This window comes from Heteronotia binoei, chromosome 13 (genome assembly GCF_032191835.1).
Source record: "Heteronotia binoei isolate CCM8104 ecotype False Entrance Well chromosome 13, APGP_CSIRO_Hbin_v1, whole genome shotgun sequence".
NCBI classification, from domain to species: domain Eukaryota; kingdom Metazoa; phylum Chordata; class Lepidosauria; order Squamata; family Gekkonidae; genus Heteronotia; species Heteronotia binoei.
This window is the reverse complement of record NC_083235.1, coordinates 68328740-68346509: the sequence shown is the minus strand read 5'-3', so window position 1 is coordinate 68346509 and position 17770 is coordinate 68328740. Positions and strand designations below refer to the sequence as shown.

The following is a 17770-nucleotide window of genomic DNA, read 5'->3' as shown; positions in this document are numbered from 1 at the left end:
CGAAGGTGGGATCCTGGTGAGTGAGCCCCCGCAACCGGTACTGCACCGCGCATCGCTGCCCTCCACATCCAAGAAGGGCCAAGAAGGAGCTGCTACTCCTCTCCTGCGGAATCGCCACCCTGGAATTGACCCAGGGCCTCTGTCATGATCTGTGCTGTGCTGAGACAGAGGCCTAGTGGGCCTAGGGAGCCTTTGAAGCCTGTGTCTCAGTAGAAAGAGACAGCCTACAATCCCCAGAGAGCTTGGTGCTGGTTTCAGCCAATCAGTGTCCAAGTAGGCTCTGAGGAGAACTGCTTAAGAGCTCTTTCAGGAGACAGACACTGTTCTTTCCTCCTGAGAGACCAAGCAGGAAGGATGACTGCTGTCTAGGAGAAAGACCCTCACTCTGAGGGAGACAGCAGGCCGAGGCCTGGGGCCTAACAGACTAGGAACAGTTAAGTGAATCGCGTTAAGGACTTTATGTTTATTTTCCTTCACCCACGTTACTATAGTTTTTACAGCACCTTATCCGTTCACTTCCCCTTTATTGATTTTCCTGTTTAAAGTAAACCTTTTTGTTCTTTGTTACTCTTTCTGGTCTACGTGCCTATTTTCTTGGCCACCCTGTGTAAACTGGCCCTCCAGTGTGACTTTCCTCAGCTGGAAGAGGCTCTGTGGAACCGTTTCATCTTCGGGCTGAGGGACGAAAAGCTGTGATGGAAGCTCATGGGCAAAGATGACACCGATCTACAGAAGGCAGTCAAGGAGGCGATGGCTTAGGAGAAGTCTCTCGGCCACCGCACATCATCCAGTTGCACCATGTGGCCCCGAAATGCCCGCCACCATGTGCGACGGAGACTGCACCTGCCGAAGTATGCCAGCTGCGGGGAGCCCCACGAGCACCACTCCTGCAAATTCCGGGATGCTGCTGCCACCAGTGCGGGAAGATGGGGCATCTGGTGCGAGTTTGCCAATCCAAGTCTACCTGCCATACCTCAGGGGGGTGGTAACCCGGCAACAAAATGGCCAATGCCACAAGGTCGCCATCGTTGAGGAGCTGCACTCCATCGTGGCATTGGCTGGTCAGTTATGCCAACTATCTATGCCCTCCCCAGAAAAACATAAGGCTACTGTGCTTGTAGAGGGCGCTCCATGCAAAATAGAGATTGAATCTGGGGCTACGTTCACAGTAATCTCGGCCCAGACCCTTAAACAATTGTGACCTGGGGGGGACCCCATCTATACCCCTCCCTGGTTATCGTCCAGGACTTCCAGAAACAGGAGGTTGCCGTACAAGGGGTCAGGTTCTTCAGAGTAAAATATGGATAGTTCAAAGGACTCCTGACATTTTTAGTTATCAATGGGGCCCACTGTAGCTTACTGGGACAGACTTGGTTTGATCCCTTAGAGATCTGGGTAACCAGCATCCACTAGGCCCCTACAAGCATGTATTTTCAGCGCATTTGTGGGGAATTCCAAACTGTGTTCAACGGGACCCTGGGGACTTACACCGGCCCTCTGCTGTCCCTGCAGCTGAACCCCAACGTGCAGCCCATAAGGCTGAAGGCCCGGTATGTTCCCTTCACCCTTAAGCCTAAGATCGAGGAGGAGCTCGACTGCCTCGTGGCACAGGGGGTCTTAGAGCTGGTCGCCAATGCACGATGGGAGACCCCCATCGTCACCCCAGTGAAGTTCAACGGGAGTGTCTGCATCCAGTACTCCTGGGGATTCCAGTACTCCTGGGGAGGGGAAGGTATGACAGTGGGAACAGGCAGAATTATAAGGGAAGGAGGCCGAGACATGACAGTGCTCTATTCATACGAGAGGCTTACTCCTTCCGGGCTCTCCCGGCCCCGGAGATCAAGGGCATTGAATGTGCCGGTCTGGCGTGGGACGTTGGGGAGGAGTTGGCGATCTGGCTGGTGTACCGACCGCCTAATGCACCAGCTGGCGCCTTACTGTCCCTGGTGGAGGCTGCAACAGGCTGGGCATTGGAGTACCCAAGGCTTTTGATCCTGGGTGACTTCAATGTCCATGCCGATGACGCAACCTCCAGTCAGGCGATGGACCTAGTGTCATTCATGGCGACGCTAGGACTCTCCCAAATTGTTACAACGCCCACTCACCAGGCGGGGCACATGTTAGACTTGGTCTTCGCGGCGGGAGTTTTAGTGGACGATATTACTGCTGAAGCAGTGTCATGGTCGGACCACTATGCCCTTAAGGCTCGTGTTGATGTCCCACCTGAAGCCCGTTTAGGCGGCGAGCGTATTTTAGCTCGTCCACGGAGCCAGATGGACCCGGAACGGTTCCAGACGGCTCTACGGGATCCCTGGCCTCCTGGCGATTCCTTGGATGACCTGGTGGAGTCTTGGAATGACAGACTCTCCAGAGCCATCGATGAAATTGCACCTAGGCGTCCTCTGCGCCCTCGTCCAAAGCCGGCACCTTGGTTCTTCGATGATGTACTAATGGCCACCACCACTGAAGAAGAGTTCACCTTCCACCTCCAAGCAGTGCTCCAGTGTTTCGACTCGGCCGGCCTAAAGATTAAGCAGGAAAAGTGCCTCCTGGGGGTCCTGAAAATTGACTTTCTGGGTTACACAGTGGATGCTAGCAGGATTCACCCAGCGCAGGACAAGATCAGGGCCATCTGCGACGCACCGGCCCCCAACAACAACACAGAGCTACAGGCATTTCTCAGCTTCTTGAACTTTTACCATGTCTTCCTTCCCCACAAGGCAGCCATAGCCAAGCCTCTCTGCTGACTTCTGGACAAGAGGGCTCCCTGGGTTTGGGGTTGCCAGCAAGCCACCACCTTCCAAGTGGTAAAGGACCTCCTAACCTCAAATAGCTTGCTGGCGCACTTCGATGAGTGGCTGTCCGTCATTTTGGCCTGCGATGCCTCTCCCTATGGGGTGGGTGCCATCCTGGCCCATTTGCTGCTGGACAGTCATGAGGTTCCGGTGGCTTACTACTCAAGGACTTTGCAAAAACCAGAGTGCAACTATGTGCAAATTGACAAAGAGGGTCTGGCCATAGTGGCGGGGGTAAAAAAGTTTAATGATTACCTCTATGGCAGGCCCTTCACCATCCTGACAGACCATAAACCTTTGTTCAGCTCATTTGCCCCCGACTGCCAGATGCCCCAGATGCTCTCGTCCTGGGTCTTGTGGTTGTCCATCTTCCTGGCCAGGTACCAATACACCCTTCAGTACTGACCGGGAAAGGCAATGGGCCATGCAGACACCCTGAGCTGCCTGCTGCTGCCATCGGGAGACCCGGATCCTGCCCCAGCTTACCAGATCCTCCTCTTTAAGTCCCTCCCAGACCAGCCAGTTCACACAAAGGACATTGCACACCTGCTGTCCAAGGACCGGATCCTCTCCCACGTTTTGGACTGGGTGTGGAGGGGATGGCCCACCAGTTGGGTGGGCCTGGATTTTACTTCTTACGCATCCCACTGGGACAAACTTTCTGTACACAACTGGTGCCTTCTGTGTGGAAGTAGGGTGGTGGTGCCCCTGGCCCTGCCTCAGCAAGTCCTAACCATGCTACACAAGACCCATCCAGGGATTGTGCAGATGAAGGCACTCACCCACAGCTATGTATGGTGGCTTGGGATCGATGATGCTATCGAGTCTTGGGTCGTCCATTGTCAACCCTGCCAGGCAAATCAACCGGCACCACTGCGTGCCCCAGTTCAACATTGGGAGGCCACCCACAACCCATGGCCCTGCGTGCATCTGGATTTTGCAGGGCCCTTCCAGGGACAAACGTTCTTCCTTATTGTGGACTCACACTCTAAGTGGTTGGAAGTAGTCCCTGTGGCATCTACTTCCACCCTAGCCGCCATCGGAGCCCTCCACCAGGTTTTCACCATGCACGGCCTACCGGACACCCTCATTTCAGACAGTGGGATGGCTTTCACATTGGGTGAGTTCCAAGACTTTTGTGCTCGAAACCTGATCAGACACATCAGGTCAGCCCCCTTCCACACAGCCACGAATGGTCAGGCAGAAAGGATGGTGCGGACGACTAAGAAATTGCTCCACCACATCATCTATGGGGACTGGGAGGGCTACCTTGCCAAATTCCTCTTGGCCCAGCATGCAATCCCCTGCACTGCCACCGGCCGAAACCCGGCAGTTCTTAATGGGCCAGCGGTTGTCCACCCTTTTGGATTGGTTACACCCAGACAGAGCTCTGGACTTACAAGAGTTGCTGGAGGTGCTCCAGGCACCCCATGGGTTTGATACAGGGGACTTGGTTTATGCTAAGAACTTTGGGGGAGGCCCAGCCTGGATCCCGGCCAGGGTCGCCAGGGTTTTAGGGTCAGTCTCCTACGAGGTGATCACGGAAGGTGGGTCCACCCTTAGTGGCACATCGACCAGCTGAGGTCCCATGTGGCCCCAGAAGACAAGATCAATGGCAACAGCCTGGACAGCCAACCAGCGGCTTCGCCATCTCCATCAACCGAGTTGGCTGAACCCGAGGCCCCGGCTGCCAGCCCAGGGGCCAAGTCAGGGGCTATTGAGGACTCTGAATCACCAGCCAAGACTCCAGTATCGCCGGTCCCTCTGCTCACCATGCCTGAAGTGGCAACAACCACCCACCCTGGCACTCAGGTGGTCCACACGGGAGCACCGCAAGCCTGCCTACCTCCAGGACTATGTATGCTAAGGCTTGCGGACTGGGTGGGGGAGGGATGTGTATGCAGACTAAAGTTATGTATTATGAGTGCTCTTGCCTGGCTCACTGGAGCCTGTAGAACTGAGCTTGGAGACTCAGGAACAATGGGCAGTAGGATCCAAATCCCTGCTGCCCTGCTCCAATCACAGGCCTCCCTGCTGGTTTGAATGAGCCAATGGCATCCTAGTCCGGGAACCTTGAAGTGTATATAGTTGGCCCCGTTGGCCCAGTTCTCCATTCTTAGGGTTCAGCGGTTACAATGCTGTAAATAAAAGAGCTATGTTCACGGCAACCATGTCTCCTCCTTGCATTGAACCCACTATATTATACCTAGCAAACATCCTTCCTTTCCTGGCCCCACTCAATGCACAGCAGCCAAGAAGGTCAGAGCGCCTGCTCCGACTGCAACGCCACTGTGGATGTTCTCCGCAGCTGAGAACGAAACGTCTGGAAGGAAAACTTTCTCCAGTAGAACACGGCACTTGAGCCCGAAAGATTCTACAAACCCTAATGATGTTACCAGCCGTGAAAACCTGAAATCTTTGATCCTTCCTTTCCCTTTGCCAGCCCAAACATGGAATTGACATATTTAACGTATTTCAGGTCACAAGAAGGAAGCCTATGATGAAATGTATTTGTGGCAACAGGGAACTGGATTTCCTATTCAGAGAATTTAGATTAGAGCACAGAGGAAAAACGACAAGCAACGCTATCCATGGCTCCTCACATATGCGTGTGCCCTCTGGCTGCTTACGTCAGGGGACAACTACCTACATCTTCTGGGGAGCAAGGACATAATCATTTTCCTATTTTTTTAATCATTTATTCAAGAATCAAGGTGCCTTGCAGAAAAGAACACAGAGGATCTTGCCCTCAAGGACCTTACAATCTCAAGCATACAGTGGGGGAAAGAACGAGCATGAGGAGAGAGGCAAACGACAAATGTGAGCAAACGCTTAAAACTCAGTTGTAGACAGTTGAGACTGAAACATGAGCCGCTAACTCAAAGTTCACATGTGGTAATAATCAGATTTATACAAAATATCTGGGTTGGTAAAATAGAGAGTAAGAATGGGAACAGAAAGATTTAAATAACAAGCTCAAAGACTCTTGAAAAGCCACAGCCTAAGCCTTCGTATCTCAAATCAGTGACCATCTCCCAAGATCAAAGTGTGATATCCTTTGACTTGAGCTGAAAAGCATACAGAATACAATCGAGTTGCCCATATAGGCCCTGTTCACACAGCACGTTGCGTCCATGTTAAACTGACCCGGTTCTGTTCCGAATATCTTTGTTCCGGATATTATCAATCAGACTGCCATACTGCAATTTGAATCACTCTGCGGTGAAACCATCTTCTGCCGTCCACACGACGGCACTGTGCAGTTCTTTTTTTTTTGTTTCCCCCACTATTATGTGCATAAGCACATAATGCATAAGCACATAATGTGCATATGCGCATAATGCACATATGTGCATAGGTCAGAAAACATGCGGTTATGCGCATATCACTAAGTAGAAAAAAAAATGGCAACCGTAAACCGGATGTCTGAGGCTCCTTTTGGTCTGGGACAGCCTTCAGACATCCGGGAGTTGGTTAATATTGCAGCTGAACTATCCAGACGGAGAAAACGACAAGGTGAAACCAGAGAACTCAAAAAACACCACAAAGGAGCAGGTGACAAAATAATCTGGTTTGGAGAAGGATGGGGAGGGGGGGGGGGCAACGATTGACTACTGGGAGGCAGCTGTTGTTGTCTGATCAGCCACTTTTAATCCAGTAGGAAACAGCAGCGACAATTTATTAAGCTGTGCATCTGAACAGGCCCATAATGAACAGCAAGGCCAATCACAGGGCAGCTAACCACATAAGATGAAAACAAGGATTATGTGTGCTATGATATAGGGATCAAGCCTAAACAGGTCTACTTAGAAGTAAGTCCCATGTTATTCATTGAGGCTTAGTCCCAGAAAAGTGTCTTTAGGATTGGAACCACAGTGATATTGAAGCGGACCCCCAGAATAAATGATGTAATAATCTATAATCAACATATATACAGCAGAAAACGCAAGCTTGATAAGGAAAGACACAGAGGCTTCTTAGCAATAGACAAGCGGAGCTTCAGTGAAAGGCAAAAGAGGAACTAAGCTACGGCCGGCTAAGCTGTGATTGCTGAGATAAATGCTTGCATAAACCTACATAGCTGACCACAGGTGTGACAACAAAGGAAGCAGAGAACTCATACTGTGCACAAGGCGAATCCACACTGTGCACGGGGAACTGGAAAGTCCCTAATAGTTTACCATCACAGAACCTCCCAATGTCCTACCAGTGAATACATTGTATAGTCTACACAGATACCCAACACGAGGAGAAAACCAGCTAAAACCAGAAAAAGTCAGAACTCTAACCACAAGGTGACCCCAAGTAACACCAAGTGACACCAGAGGAGAAGAGTGGCTTCATTTCCTTTGACTAAGTATGGGCAAAGCGTACAGGAAGTCAGATCCAAATATGGGAAAGTGTCTTAGGGAAAGTCCCCACTCGTAGCGATGTATAGTATTGATGTAGAATTCTAACTGTGATCTTCATGTACTATGTAGTGAAGATGTATACTGTGTGATGGAGATTCATGAGGGGTCATGGGGGAGGAAATGTGTCACTAGTATAAAAGCCATGGGTGCTTCTCTGTGCTATAAAAGGCTGTGAGTTTCTGTGCTCCTCGCTCAGTCTCTCTCGGGAGTCTGAGACCCTGCACGTGCTTGTAATAAACCAGAAGCTGGTTTCCTAATTTCCTGATTTCGCCTCTGCTGTCTCTGTTATTGCTCCAGCTGAAATTGGTAACGTATGAATAGGGTTTTCCCGCTACAATATGATATACAGTGCTTATATAGAGAGGATTGTTTGCTGCACAAATTGATTTCATCGTCTTTTTTCCCCAACTCTTGTAAGCTACACTGAGTTTTGAAGGGGCATGGTGAACATCTTTTAAATTAATTAACTGGTGAGTGCAAGTACTCAAAATTAAGTTGAAGATTCCAAATTTCCTCGGCAAATTTTGATGGAGGTATTCAAATTCACATTTTGAATATGAAATCTTAACTTCAAAACTGGACATTCAAATTTACTTGATTTTTTAGTTGCCACTCACCTGAAGGGTCTCATGGCAACCTCTAATACAGCTCAAGAAACATAACCAGAAGTCCAAGATGCTCCAACTCACCTTCAGCCAAGCGGAGAAGGGCTGCGAGCTCAGCAGGGATTTCCAGCAGCTGAACGTCCTATAAGAGAAAAAGGATCAGCAAATTATAACTATAAAGATAATTGTGCTGAGGTTAAAACAAAAGGTGATGTATTCATTTATATCAATGGTACTGTCAATGCATGTGGCATGTTAAATGTCCCCAAGAAGCTTGCAATCACAATTACAGCAGTCAGGACAGACAACTGAACAAGAGCAGGGAAGGACAACAAGCAATTTAGATATTTGGAAAAACAGGAAGTGGCGCTATGTGAAGAGAGTGCAGAATGAGCCTTGAACTCCTGCATACTCTGTCCTCCTCTTTCCCCTCACACAATGGGCATACCACTGACTCTGAAAAGCAATATCTTGTCATTCTGGTTTGGAACACAAGTGCTGCAAACACAAGCCATTTGCATCCAAACAGAAAAGGAAGGTGCTACTAAGAGTGTACCAAAGGGAAGAGGTCCAAGTTTCACGCCAGATATGTTCATGTAGGGCGTTTTCGCACTGACCTTAATCGGCAGCAACGTCCCTCTTCACCGCGCAGCATCTGCGCGGATTTCGCACCAATTGCTGCGGAGCACCCGGAAGAGCCGCAAAGTCCCGCGGCTTTTGCGGCGCAAATGTAAACCGCCAGTTTACATTTGCGCCGCAAAAGCCGCGGGACTTTGCGGCTCTTCCGGGTGCTCCGCAGCAATTGGTGCAAAATCCGCGCAGATGCTGTGCGGTGAAGAGGGACGTCGCTGCCGATTAAGGTCAGTGTGAAAACGCCCGTAGTGATAAACCATGTTTGGTTAACTGAGTTTGGAGTCATCTTTCCCTCTTCTTCTTTTTTCTCTCTACTGTACTGCTCTAAATTTGATAGTAAGCTGAGGGACTGAATAAGGCAAAGATAACAAAGGATGAATGTGACCAACTGCATCGCATCTGTTTCTGTTTGATCTGTAATTTGGCTGGGGATGATGAAATAACATCACACTGAATGGACCTGCCTGGAGAAGAGAGGGTCTTTTCCTCCAGATTTTTTAAAAGAACAAGTTTTCCAACATTCGTTGCCAATGAGTGTTGCATGCTATTAAAATGCAAAGCCAATAGTTTAAATACGTTGCTTTAATTCTCAGAAAGGCCTCCTTACAGACAGATACTAGGCCAGGTACCGGTACTATTTATTTTCTAGCATGCTTTGTCAATTTTTAATTTTTTTTTTTTTAAAGGACAACTGCTTGTTTTATTTATGTGTTCTTAGTATCACCATAGCATGGATCTCTCTGTGCCACAGCACATTAAATTGAACACAATTATTACATTTAAACTATCTGATTAAAGATTACTGTGCTGGACCTGCTCCTTTATACACTTGTTATCATCCCTAAACCTGTAAGGTATTATCTATGTTCCCACTTTGAAAACAGGTATGTCTTCCTTGAAGGGCCTCTTGCCATTCTGTAAAAAACAAAAACAAAAGCCATTATAAAGCAGTTCAGAAATCAGTTCTGGGAACCAGGGGTGGAGATAACTAGGCAGAAAACAGCTGTGCTCTTTTAGAATGCATTCTGAATAGATGTACTTACTTTTAGAAATATATATATATTACTCCAAGGGCAGGGCCTTCTCGATAACAGCACCCCAATGGTGGAACCAGCTACCAGAGGAAGTGCGGGCCACCTTAATCAGTTCCGTTGGGCTTGCAAAACCTTCCTCTGTCAGCTGGCTTTTTAAGGTGGAACCATTGCATCATCATAATAAAAACTATGTTTATACGCACATCAAGACTGTAGCACCATCTTATGTTATATTGTGGTTTTATATTATTAACTTAAATGTTGTTTATATCTAATTGTATTTTAATTGTTAATTGTTTGAATTTTATTGTATCATTGTACGATGTACTATGTCTTGTAAGCCGCCCTGAGCCTGCCTCGGCGGGGAGGGCGGGATATAAATTAAAATTTATTATTATTATTAATAATCATTACTCCAAGGGCAGGAGTAATCGTGTTAGTTTGATTATGGAAAAACTACAAAGAGTCTTGTGGTACCATAATAACATATTGTGTGGCAGCAGTGTTCCAGGACTGTAATTGGACAGCCCATCCTATGACTACACATGTCCTTTTTAAAGATCTCGCTCAGGTAACCCAATGCAGACATTAATAACACAACTGAACTTATTTATTTATTGGATTTCTAGACCTCCCTCCCCTGTACAACAGGGCTCATTGCAGGTAACAAAAATATGCATAAAACTATATCTATAGAAACAATTCTCAGCACATTACAGATAGCCAATAAGATGGCGCATGAAAGGGAAGCACAGCCTGGTGCCCTTATCCAGAGGGGGAGAATAAGTATCCTACAGTTAAGCAAATAGGAAATAACAGACACAAAAGGGGGAGGAAGTGTGGGGGGAAAGGGAAGGAAAGGAGACCAGTCTAGAATGGAAACTAATGGTGCCCTCAACCACAAGCCTGGTGGAACATCTCTGCCTAGCAGGCCCTGTGGAACTGCATCAAATCCCAAAGGGCCCAGATCTCTCTCAGTAGAGTGTTCTACCAGGTGGGAACCAGACCTGCAAAAGCCCTGGTTCTGGCTGAGGACAGCCAGATGCGTTTCAGGTCAGGGATCACCACATAAGAACATAAGAGAAGCCATGTTGGATCAGGCCAATGGCCCAACCAGTCCAACACTCTGTGTCACATAAGAACATAAGGGAAGCCATGTTGGATCAGGCCAATGGCCCCTCCAGTTCAACACTCTGTGTCACATAAGAACATAAGAGAAGCCATGTTGGATCAGGCCAATGGCCCCTCCAGTCCAACACTCTGTGTCACATAAGAACATAAGAGAAGCCATGTTGGATCAGGCCAATGGCCCCTCCAGTCCAACACTCTGTGTCACAGAAGAACATAAGAGAAGCCATGTTGGATCAGGCCAGTGGCCCCTCCAGTCCAACACTCTGTGTCACATAAGAACATAAGAGAAGCCATGTTGGATCAGGCCAATGGCCCATCCAGTCCAACACTCTGTATCACACAGTGGCCAATACACACACACACACTGTGGCTAATAGCCACTGATGGACCTCTGCTCCATATTTTTGGAGCTCCAATCCCCTCTTGAAGCTGGCTATGCTTGTAGCCACCACCACTGTCTCCTTTAAACTCCCCAGGAAGACCCCTGAGGTCAGGGACAGATTAACAATGTCCACTAGAAGGCCCATATTACTGGCTTTCACCAGTCATGATGGACATGTGTCTAAGAGGCAAGTGATAGTTTCACAGCACCCTGTTGATGTCAGCTTGGGAGAGTTGGCTGAATTGGTCTAATACTAGACCTGAAGATGGCCATGGGGCCTCCAATTTATGTATTGTATCAATGTTGGCAGGCAGGTCTTGGCCAAGTGACAGGATTTTATCTGCAAAAAGTCTTGCTAAAGATTTATGGCTAATTACCAAATTTTGAACATTCTGAGTTCCCTCTGAAAGGGAAGGCAAAGGCCTAATTACTCTGCATAACTGTGCCAGGTGAAAGCTAGTGAATGCAATGGAGGCCACATAATGTTCCTTTTTTGTGACCTTCACCACCATTTCATAGGATCTTGTAAACGTCCCATAAGATGTTCTTGTAGCTTCACCCAGCTCGTTCTAGCTAAGTTTCCGCTTCATCCTCCAAAGCTCCAAAGAATAACCATCGTGCTAATTTAGAGCGGGGGCGAAGAGGGCACTGGGGAGTGATTTTGTCAATGACATCAGAATGATGGCTATGCCAGTCATCTATCAGCACATCCAATGAGTTACTAGGGGGCATCAAATCCCACAGAACATTCTGGAACCCAATTGTGTCCATCAGTTTCCACAGGCAAGCATAAATCAGTTCGCTGCCTATGTAGGGAAGTGCTGGGACACACAGATGGGCTTTCAGGTCCAATCATGGCACTGCATCAATAACAACCAGACCCACATCTATCCCCATACCAAAGATCAAATCCAGTATGTGGCCTGCTTGGTACATGGGACCTGATACAATCTAAGAGAATCCCAGTGCTGCCATGGAAGACACCAGGTCAATAGTCTGTGAAGAGGCAGCCATATCAGCATAGATATTGAAATTCTCCAGTATAAATGCATTTTGATCCCTTTCTTGACTTTTTGTTTTGCAGATTCTTTTAAAGTTTTATTGTATGTTTTCTTAATTTGCTTCCATTTATTTACATTGCAAGCCTGCATAGATGTTCTAAATAGACAAAATAATGTTAATCATAATATAAAATGGAAAAGTTCTTTTTTCTCATCAGTTGGACTTAACTAATGCTTTCTCTCTCTCTCTCTCTCTCTCTCTCTCTCTCACACACACACACACACACACACATACATCACACACATACATACACACACACACACACACACACACACACACACCCTAATGCCCTGGCATATTCTATCCCTTCCATTGGCTGTGGTGCATACCATATCACCCATTGGCCTGTGAACCACCAGCCTAGACAACTTGTGTGCCATTGGCTTGGTCTGCTCCTCTGTCCTGCCCACCGCTGGCCCCAGGACAGATGAGGATTGGGCCACTGGGGAAACTGCTAGCCAGTAGTTGTTGCTAGGCAACCAAGTTTGCTTCTGTCAGTAAACTGCAACCAACCTTGCTTTTCTCATTAAAAGGTGGGGGAGAGGCTCTTTCCAGGCCTCTTTTGGACTTTGAGGGAGAACTAGGTCTGCCTGTTTCAGGTTAGTGGGAAATTCCTGAAGATTTTGTGGTGGAGTTTAAGGAGGGCAGGATTTGGGAAGGGGAGAGGCCTCAGCTAAATATAATGCCATAGAGTCCACCCTCCAAAGCAGTTATTTTCTCCAAGGGGAGACAGATCTGTTGTTCAGAGTTCAGTTGTGGTATCAGGAGATCTTCAGGCTCCATCTGGAGGCTGGCTACCCTGGACCTGGCTGTTTGCTACTGTTTAGCAGCAGCCCCCTAGGACAGCCAGTGTGGCATAGGAGTTAGGGCTTCAGAGCAGGGTCTGGAAGACACAGGTTCTTGTGTGGAAGCTGACTGGGTGATTTTGGACCAGTCACAGACCTTCAGCTTAACCTACTTCACACGGTTGTTGTGGAGATCAAAGGGGGTGGAGAATAATGTAAGCTGCTTTGCTGCCATCCCCATTGTGGAGAAAGACTGTGTTTTTCCTAGGTAGAGGCTGCAGGGAGTGGAGAGACAATGGAAAGCTGAAGTCAGAGGGGCAGATAAAGGGAAGGAGATCGGGTTGCCAACTCCAGGTAGGGAAATTCCTGGAGATTTATGGGGTGGAGCCTGGAGAGGGTGGGATTTGAGGAGGGGTGGGACCTCTGACAGGTACAATGCCATAGACTCCACTCTCCAAACCAGCCATTTCCTCCTGGAGAACCATTGCTGCCAATTTCGAGGTGAGGGCTAGAGATCACTCAGAATTACAGCTGCTCTCCAGATGGCATTTTCTCCCCTGGAGAAAATGGCTGCTATGCAGGGTGGACTCTGTGTCATTATACTCTGTGTTATTCCTAGTATAATAAAAATAGCAGTTGTGAGATCAAAGAAAGAGCTAAATGGAGCCTCCAGTCCAGAGGCAACAGGTGGCTTAATCCAGCACAGCAAGTTCTCAATTACAGACCTACAGTAATGCACGACTACACAAAAGACGTCTGGGATTTTGGAACGATTCCCCGACTTGTGGTGACCTCCATTTGGATCAGGACCAGGAGGTGTGGGAAAAGGGGATTAAATCACAAATTGATTTCAGCAGTGTTGCTACTTCTCCACACTACCCTAGGGGGACAAGATGTAGATGGAAGTCAGTATCTTTTGGCAACGGAGAACCATCTGAGGTCATTGAGGAGGGGGCAATAGTACACACGGTGATTTTTCAAGGATTTGCAGCCCTTACCGATAAAGTTTCAAATTTAACTTGTACCGCTTACTCAGTGCCAGCACAAATGATTCTGCCTGTATAAACAACTAGGCTTTGCCAGATGTGACCCCATGTTTTATTGACATACCATTCCCAGGCACGTCCTGCTCTCCTCAGCACCTTTGATCTGTGACTTGTCTCTCTGCCTGCCGTTCTCAGGCCTCTGTAATCAGGACAGGAGAAAAATCATGAAGACATCCAGGGAGCGTTTGCTGCCGGACTATAGTCGGGGCCAGCCACCGGCTTATACAATCCTGTAGCAATAAGATCATAACTCTATGTCCATGTCAACATTTTCAGACTTGTACATTGAAGAGGACTGCTGTCTGTGACTTGCTTGACGCTTCAAAAGGAAGCAGAAGGAACTCTTTTCCCAGACATCAAAGCCATCCCTGCAGCTCTGTGGACCTCTCCGCCAAAGTGAACAGTAGAAGAAGAAGATATTGGAGTTATATCCCGCCCTCCACTCCGAAGAGTCTCAGAGCGGCTCACAATCTCCTTCCCCTTCCTCCCCCACAACAGACACCCTGTGAGGTAGATGAAGATATTGGATTTATATCCCGCCCTCCACTCCGAAGAGTCTCAGAGCAGCTCACAATCTCCTTTACCTTCCTCCCCCACAACAGACACCCTGTGAGGTAGATGAAGATATTGGATTTATATCCCGCCCTCCACTCCAAAGAGTCTCAGAGTGGCTCACAATCTCCTTTCCCTTCCTCCCCCACAACAGACACCCTGTGAAGAAGATGAAGATACTGGATTTATATCCCGCCCTCCACTCCAAAGAGTCTCAGAGCGGCTCACAATCTCCTTTCCCTTCCTCCCCCACAACAGACACCCTGTGAGGTAGATGAAGATATTGGATTTATATCCTGCCCTCCACTCCGAAGAGTCTCAGAGTGGCTCACAATCTCCTTTGCCTACAGAGTCCACCCTTCCAAGCAGCCATTTTCTCCAGGGCAGCTGATCTCTGCCGGCTGGAGATCAGTTGCAAAAGCAGATTTCCAGGCCCCACCTGGAAGCTGGCAATTGTAGATCTAGCAGGACCAGTTCAGCTGTTCTTATGTCATCCTTCATCTCATGGCAGCACACATGCCCATTTTATCCTTATCAGGCTTTTTCCAGGGGGGAGGGCTTTCTATCCCATTCCCTTTAAAGGGACTGCAGAAGACAGCTAGACAAATAGCTGATCTGTGTGGAGCAGTCTCCCCACTGTAGGCTTCCCAATCCCCAGGTCCCAGAGGGGGATCCCCCGGTTTTACAGGCTTCCCCCCTCCCCCAGCCAGCTGACCGGCGGGGGAAGCTCCTCCCCCAGAGCCATCATCCACCTCCATGAACGATTCCCATAGGGAATGATGGGTAATTGATCTGCGGGTATCGGGGGCTCTGGGGGGGGCTGTTTTTTGAGATAGAGGCACCAAATTTTCAGTATAGCATCTAGTGCCTCTCCCCAAAATACCTCCCAAGTTTCAAAAAGATTGGACCAGGGGGTCCAATTCTATGAGCCCCAAAAGAAGGTGCCCCTATCCTTCATTATTTCCTATGGAAGGAAGGCATTTAAAAATTTGTGCAGTCCCTTTAAATGTGATGGCCAGAACTCTCTTGAAGTTCAATTATGCTTGTCACACCCTTGCTCTCTGCTCCGCCCCCAAAGACTCCTGGCTCCACCCCCAAAGTCCCCAGATATTTCTTACATTGGACTTGGCAACCCTTCCCCACTGGCTCAGCTGATCTTAGGGCTGGCTTCCCATGCAGCCTCATTTAAACAAGGCTACACCATTTAAACAAGAAGCCAGCCCTAAGCTGACCTGGTGGAGAGAGCTCCGTGTCCCGGCATCTCAGGGAAGTAGTTAGCATTGGGACTCCCATGCTCGCTGTCTGGAAGGACACAAACCAGACATCATTTTACCACCTTAATTGCTGTTTGTGTCAATAAGGCCTTGGTTGAAGTGCTACACTTAATATTTACCAAATTCAGCTGTTTGCCACAAACACAAAGGTCAGCTTGATCAATCAGAACTACAGCTATCACATAATATTTGGGTTATGTAAATAGCACATACAATTTTTCCCCCAAGTGGACTTGTACCCAATAATGGAGGCAAAGTGACAGGATTAAAAGTTTGTCCCTTGGGAAAAAAAAACACTTCTTGAATTAACAAACCTGTACTTGGACTCTAATGCAGAAACAAATTTTTGCCGCTGCTTAAACAAAAAGTGTGCCTCATTCAAAACCTTACTTGCTAACACAACAGAAATGGTATTTCTCTTGATTAATCAACTTCAATACCTTGGTCCACTGAGTCCAATATCTGTCTCCAACACTAGCAGAGGCACATAGAAAGTTTTTAACAGCAGAAAAGATCATATTAATAGTATACTCTCATCATAGCCATTAACTTGTGATCCTTGGCTGGTTTAACTGTGAGGAAAATTAGCACTATGAATGCCCTATATGATTATACCCTTCAGAAGAAACAGTGCTTGGAAAACCAATTCACCTCTTCACTTCCACCTGCTAAGGACGGTGAAGAAGAAGAAGAAGATATTGGATTTATATCCCGCCCTCCACTCCGAAGAGTCTCAGAGCGGCTCACAATCTCCTTTCCCTTCCTCCCCCACAACAGTCACCCTGTGAGGTGGGTGGGACTGGAGAGGGCTCTCACAGCAGCTGCCCTTTCAAGGACAACCTCTGCCAGAGCTATGGCTGACCCAAGGCCATTCCAGCAGGTGAAAATGAAGGAGTGAGGAATCAAACCCAGTTCTCCCCCCACAACAGACACCCTGTGAGGTGGGTGGGGCTGGAGAGGGCTCTCACAGCAGCTGCCCTTTCAAGGACAACCTCTGCCAGAGCTATGGCTGAACCAAGGCCATGCTAGCAGGTGCAAGTGGAGGAGTGGGGAATGAAACCTGGTTCTCCCTGATAAGAGTCCGCACACTTAACCACTACACCAAACCGGCTGGTTAAAAAGTTTTTAAAAGTAAAGGTAGTCCCCTGTGCAAGCACCAGTCATTTCCAGCTCTGGGGTGACGTCGCATCACATTTTCATGGCAGACTTTTTACAGGGTGGTTTGCCATTGCCTTCCCCAGTCATCTACACTTTCCTCCCAACAAGCTGGGTACTCATTTTACTGACCTCGGAAGGAAGGCTGAGTCAACCTTGAGCCAGCTACCTGAACCCAGCTTCTGCCGGGATCGAACTGAGGTCGTGAGCAGAGAGCTTGGACTGCAGTACTGCAGCTTTACCACTCAGCGCTACTGGGCTCCTTTAAAAAGTTTAACCCAGCTTTGAAAGGCACCCATCCGGCTGAACAATCCATCCAGTTTCTTTCTCTACAGAAAGCTGGTGAAATGTGAAATCATGGTCTCCTATCTTGCGTTGTTGTTCTCATCTGTAAGCAGCTGCTCTGCCAGTTCCATGCAGCAGTACTCACTTGTCTTCTGTTCTGTAGTGCAGGGGTGGCTTTCTCTCTTCTTTCCCCCAGACTCAATTGCCAGTAAATGGCAAGAAGGAGCTACAGGGTCCAGGGCTACGCCGGGACTGAAGACCGCTGAAGGCAGAACAGCGGGTGAAAAAGGAGGCTGCCTGCAATTGTCACAGTGAACTTTGAGACTTTTTATTGTTATCATTTCTTCACTAAATGTTCATAAAGTAAATAGTGAGGGCAGGGATCGGGGAAGCGAAAGTGCAGCTTTGCCGCTGTTCCTTGGAGACAGAAGCTGGGAGCTATCCAAACTGCGGCAGAACACCGGAGCAGAGGAAGTCATGAAACGCGCAGTTATGACAGGCCTTAGAGGATGGCAGGCTTTCACTAAGCATCTTACAGCCATTTTCCAGGCACCCCCTCATCACCACTGCATTTAGTTACAAGATCATTTTCAAAAGTTATCCTGGGGGCAAACAGAAA

At 48.1% G+C, this 17770-nt stretch overlaps 1 protein-coding gene across 1 annotated transcript in view; it reads right to left on the bottom strand.

Annotated features, from left to right (window-relative positions):
• The window catches only part of MYO15B (myosin XVB), a 121880-nt gene that overhangs the window by 78814 nt on the left and 25296 nt on the right, over window positions 1-17770 (bottom strand). The window contains exon 7 of the mRNA XM_060253031.1: window positions 7897-7954. Coding sequence (XP_060109014.1) covers window positions 7897-7954 — 58 coding nt within the window. The remainder of the gene's footprint in view (window positions 1-7896; window positions 7955-17770) is intronic.